Source organism: Mytilus edulis, chromosome 12 (assembly GCF_963676685.1).
Source record: "Mytilus edulis chromosome 12, xbMytEdul2.2, whole genome shotgun sequence".
Lineage (NCBI taxonomy): Eukaryota > Metazoa > Mollusca > Bivalvia > Mytilida > Mytilidae > Mytilus > Mytilus edulis.
Window position 1 is genome coordinate 18,100,145 of NC_092355.1, and position 4,416 is coordinate 18,104,560.

The window sequence follows — 4,416 nt, forward strand, 5'->3', positions numbered from 1 at the left end:
TGTTTTATTTATGAAAATGTGAATTGTTCTCAAGTTGCAAATTTGTCTACAAATTTTATCATGTTAAAAATAAAATGTCTTTCTTTTCTGGCACTCGTGTAAAGTTAAAAGTTTAAGAAAAATGTAAATTTGATCATATTCTGTTATTCCATATTTAAAAATTGCGGTTTTAATTCCATTTTACAGAATTCGTGATCTGTATAAGGTAATATTTGTGTATATATCTATACAGAAGGGTAGTTTAGCACAAGGCCAGGCTTTTTCTAGACGTGAAAGGGTTCACTAGAGTGCCATTTTATTATGTATCACTCTTAACATTCCAATAGCTAATAGTTGAACAAAGAAAAATATTTAGAATGGCTAGGTTAGAGATTTTAGAGAGAAATTAGAGGGAGATAACTCATATTTGCTCGATTCGTAGAAAGCTTGTTTTACACTGAGGTGAAATTCACTGTAGAAAACCAATCAATATTGCTTGCAAATTAGGGTTACTTGAACAGTGAACTATTTTGTGTTTGGTAATATTGGTAGATTTTCTAGTATGAATATAAATGGTGAATTTAAACTTAGTGTATTGCAGATAATTTTTGGCAGAAAATTTTATTTTTGCTTGGCATAAATTATCATTCATATATTTTATATAGTGTTGGATTTGTTAGAGTTATTATGCATATTGTAAAAAAAGTAGCAATATTTGTTATATATTGTGCTAAATTATGTATATATGTATATTATATTGTGTATTATGTATTTATTGTTATTAGATCATACTATTTGTTATTGTGAAGAAATAAGTGGTCAGTCTTATTATCCTATAAGTAGTATGTTCTGTAAAAACTTTTGTTTAAAGAAATTGAAGTTTTATATATTTAATCTCAATAGGAAAAATACTTTAAAACACCAAATTATGTTTCATTTTATATTCAATTTCAGCTCATTTGTCTAAAAAACTAAATTTATGTACTTTTTTTTTCGTCAAGATATCTAAAATGTATTTGAAAAATGCATAATTTCCCTGACTCAGAATTCAAATTTATGACAGAGTTATTTCCCTTCCTTAAAAAAAAAATATGCTAAAAATGATTTGATAGAAAATATTGCTAGGATGCTGTTTGTATACTAACAATGTGCACAAATGGGGAAACAGGTTATACAGCACTGTGTAAAGGTTTGGGTCATTGGCAGTTACAATAAGTCACACTTCAGTTTCTATATTGACCATAACATTTCCATAATTATTTAGACAGAATATAAAAAAGATGTAGTATGATTGCCATGGCGACAAATCTCTATGGGAGACCAAATGACACGGAAATTAACCCCTATGAATCACATAACGGCCCTTAAAACGTAATTTAAACGTTTAGCTGACTTTACAGAGTTATCTCCCTGTAGTGTTAGGTACCACCTTAAAAAGGTGTTTTTTTTTAGATGAATTACATGAAACAAAGGTTCCAAATCCCTTTGTTAAAGTTGACTGATTGATTGATTATGGATATTCTTTGTTAAGGTCATATAGCTTCTAATGTTTCTACATATTCTACATCCTGTGCTTCAAATGTTTAGGTTTGATCTACAAGTTGTAGATAAATAAAACCCTCAAATTGTTTCAGAGGCAATAAATTGATAAATATAAAAATAAGAAGTTGTGGTATGATTGCCAATGCGACTACTCTCCATCAGAGACTAAATGACATAGATATTATCAGCTCTTGGGCATTGTATGGCCTTCAACAATGAGCAAAACCCATGTCACAGTCAGCTAAAAAGGCCCCTAAATGAATTATAGTTGCCATTTCGATATAGGTACTGATGTTGCCTAGAATATAAAAAAAATAAGATATATTATTTATAGAAAAAATTAGATGACAATCTCATAGTGTCCTTAAATAATCTGTAATAATTTGAATTGTATACCTGTTTCCATCTCAAAAAGTGTTTGTTTGTCAACAATGTTATAGGTCACACATTGGAATGATTGTTGTATTCATGTTTTTGTTTACTTGTTTACAATGCATGTTGCACATTTATCTGCATTTTGATTGTTAAATATATGTGAACTAGTTAAAACGCATTCTAGGCTGGACTTTAAAAAGGTGCAAAACAATGGCAATCTTTAATATGAGAATTTATGTTCACATGTGTGCAGTCAAAATGTAGATGTTGTCTTGTTTTTCATGCATTTTTCTTTTTCAGAATTCGGTTTTTCAGTATTTGATGAAGTTATACAATTTCAATAGGATTATCAGAGAGATAAAATATAATCTAAATGTTTAAAATGATAAAATATGTTATATATCGAGAAAAAAAAATTGAAGAATTAAGTTTCCATAAAAACATATGTATATTTGCATTAAAAATTCTTTAAAAAAAAATAATTTAATAATTTTAGAAGTTAAATGAAATGCAATTCTCTTTTCCGTACACAGCATACTAATTTCATGAGCAGTCATTTATTTAGATGCATTCACGTTTTCAAAAAATACATTCATTTCATCAAGTAACATAGGGGAGATAATCCATCATTTATCTCCATTTGATTCTGTAAGATTAATTATCTCTTAAATTTAACAAAACTAATTTCTCCAATTATTAGCGATCACAAATACATTTACATTTAGTCTCCATTTCTTTGTGTTTGTACTGGCTAATAGTTGGAGAAATTTATTTTCTGAAAATTAAGATAATAAATATCAAAGAACCAAGGGAGATAACTTATGAATTATCTCCCCTATATTACTTGGTTTAGTGAATTGATGATGTTTCATTCTATTTATTTAAATATTATATAGTAATTTTACACCTTTTTATAATCACAGGACTCAGATGCCAGTGGACAGAACAATTCTGGAACTGTTCCCCCACCTATGCACAATGCACGTCCTGCACCTAATGGAGCAAAGCCAGGGTCAACAGATTCTAAACCTGATACCAAACCCACCCCAGGCACTGATGCCAAAAATACACCAAATGTAAAAGACTCTAAAGAATCTGATCCCAATAAAAAGACTGATGTGATGGCAGGGGGTGCTGTGAAAACTTCTGGACCAGACACCAAACCAGCAGACCCTAATGCTAAACCGTTGGCGGGTCCAGATGCAAAACCTTCTGGTCCAGACAGTAAACCTCCAGCTAGTGATAGTAAAAAGCCTCCTGTTGGTGACAGCAATCCAGCAACAGGGGATAATAAACCCCCAGCTGGAGATAAAAAGCCACCTCCTGGGGACAGCAAGCCCCCTGTTGGGGATAACAAACCCCCTGTAGGAGATAACAAACCCCCTGTTGGGGATAACAAGCCCCCTGCTGGGGATAACAAGCCCCCTGCTGGAGATAACAAGCCCCCTACTGGGGATAACAAGCTCCCTGCTGACCCTAACAAACAGCCTACTGATAATAAGCCCACAGCTGGTCCAGATTCTGGGCCTGATAATAACGCTAACACTTAACACATCAAATAAAAATAATGTTTTGATCTTAACCATAATGTGTATGCAAAGAGTGCATGACTGATAATGCTAAATTATATGCTGCTGTACAAATGTCTAATTTATTTATAAATAGCTATTGCCATGGTAACAGTTGATATGGTAACAGTCAGGGTAAAGGGTATGTTTGAAGTGAAGCACTGACCTGTTACTATGGCTACTGCTTGTGTTTGCTGTGTTGGTGTGTGTTGACGCATTTTTATTTTCTGTTTTTCTCTAGGAAGCGAATTGAGAAGGACAGCGCAATTTGGGCTTTGGAACAGGACTCCATGTTTCACTCATCACTGTGTGTTGAAGAAGGAGGAGGTACTAATCCCAGACTATTATTTTGTATATAGCTATCATATCATAATTTATAATGTACATGGGACAATAATAAATTTTGTTATTTTGTTAAAACTCTGTCATGAATGTGCTCAGTTAGATAAAAATAGGCCAGAAACATATTGATGTCTTTCCTTAGAAAAATTTCAACTAAAAAAAAATCAATTTTGATTTTAATTAAATTTATGATTCCGTTATGAAAAATATTTAAAAAAAAAATTTAGGTTCAAATAATTATCAAAAACATCAAATTTGAAGAAATTGAAGTGGTTTACTGTGTAATCTATTTATAGACCAGAAAACAGCATTGTGTAAAAAAATATTCCATAAATGTATATAAGCTGCCTTAAAGATTCAGTTTTAGAATCGCCTTATTCATTAGGTATTTCATGGCCATTAGTGTTTTATTGTAGTTAGGACACAGAGCACTAAACAATCATTGTTATATTTTTCTGTTATTTAATACATTCCCCTTTTTGACTTCTTCACATTAGAGGTTAATTAATCTGGATTGAAATGATCTAAATCAAGTAACCATGGCATCCTTGTGGATTTTATTTACAAATTCATTTTATTTTGGCCATACAACATTGGTTTTTTAAAAGCC

At 31.4% G+C, this 4,416-nt stretch overlaps 1 protein-coding gene across 1 annotated transcript; it reads left to right on the forward strand.

The window, feature by feature from the left end:
• The first annotated feature begins 1,135 nt into the window (after nt 1-1,135).
• Nucleotides 1,136-3,446, forward strand: LOC139497482 (mucin-1-like). Its single transcript, XM_071285711.1, has 2 exons — nt 1,136-1,168; nt 2,820-3,446. Exons 1-2 carry the CDS (start codon nt 1,136-1,138, stop codon nt 3,444-3,446), a joined length of 660 nt encoding a protein of 219 aa, XP_071141812.1.
• Nucleotides 3,447-4,416: the final 970 nt, after the last annotated feature.

Excerpts from the sequence above, each read along its gene's own strand:
- LOC139497482 (XM_071285711.1), top strand. The coding sequence starts at position 1,136 with ATGGGGAAACAGGTTATACAGCACTGTGTAAAG. Across the intron at positions 1,169-2,819 it reads TTATACAGCACTGTGTAAAG|GACTCAGATGCCAGTGGACA; the intron begins GTTTGGGTCATT and ends TTATAATCACAG.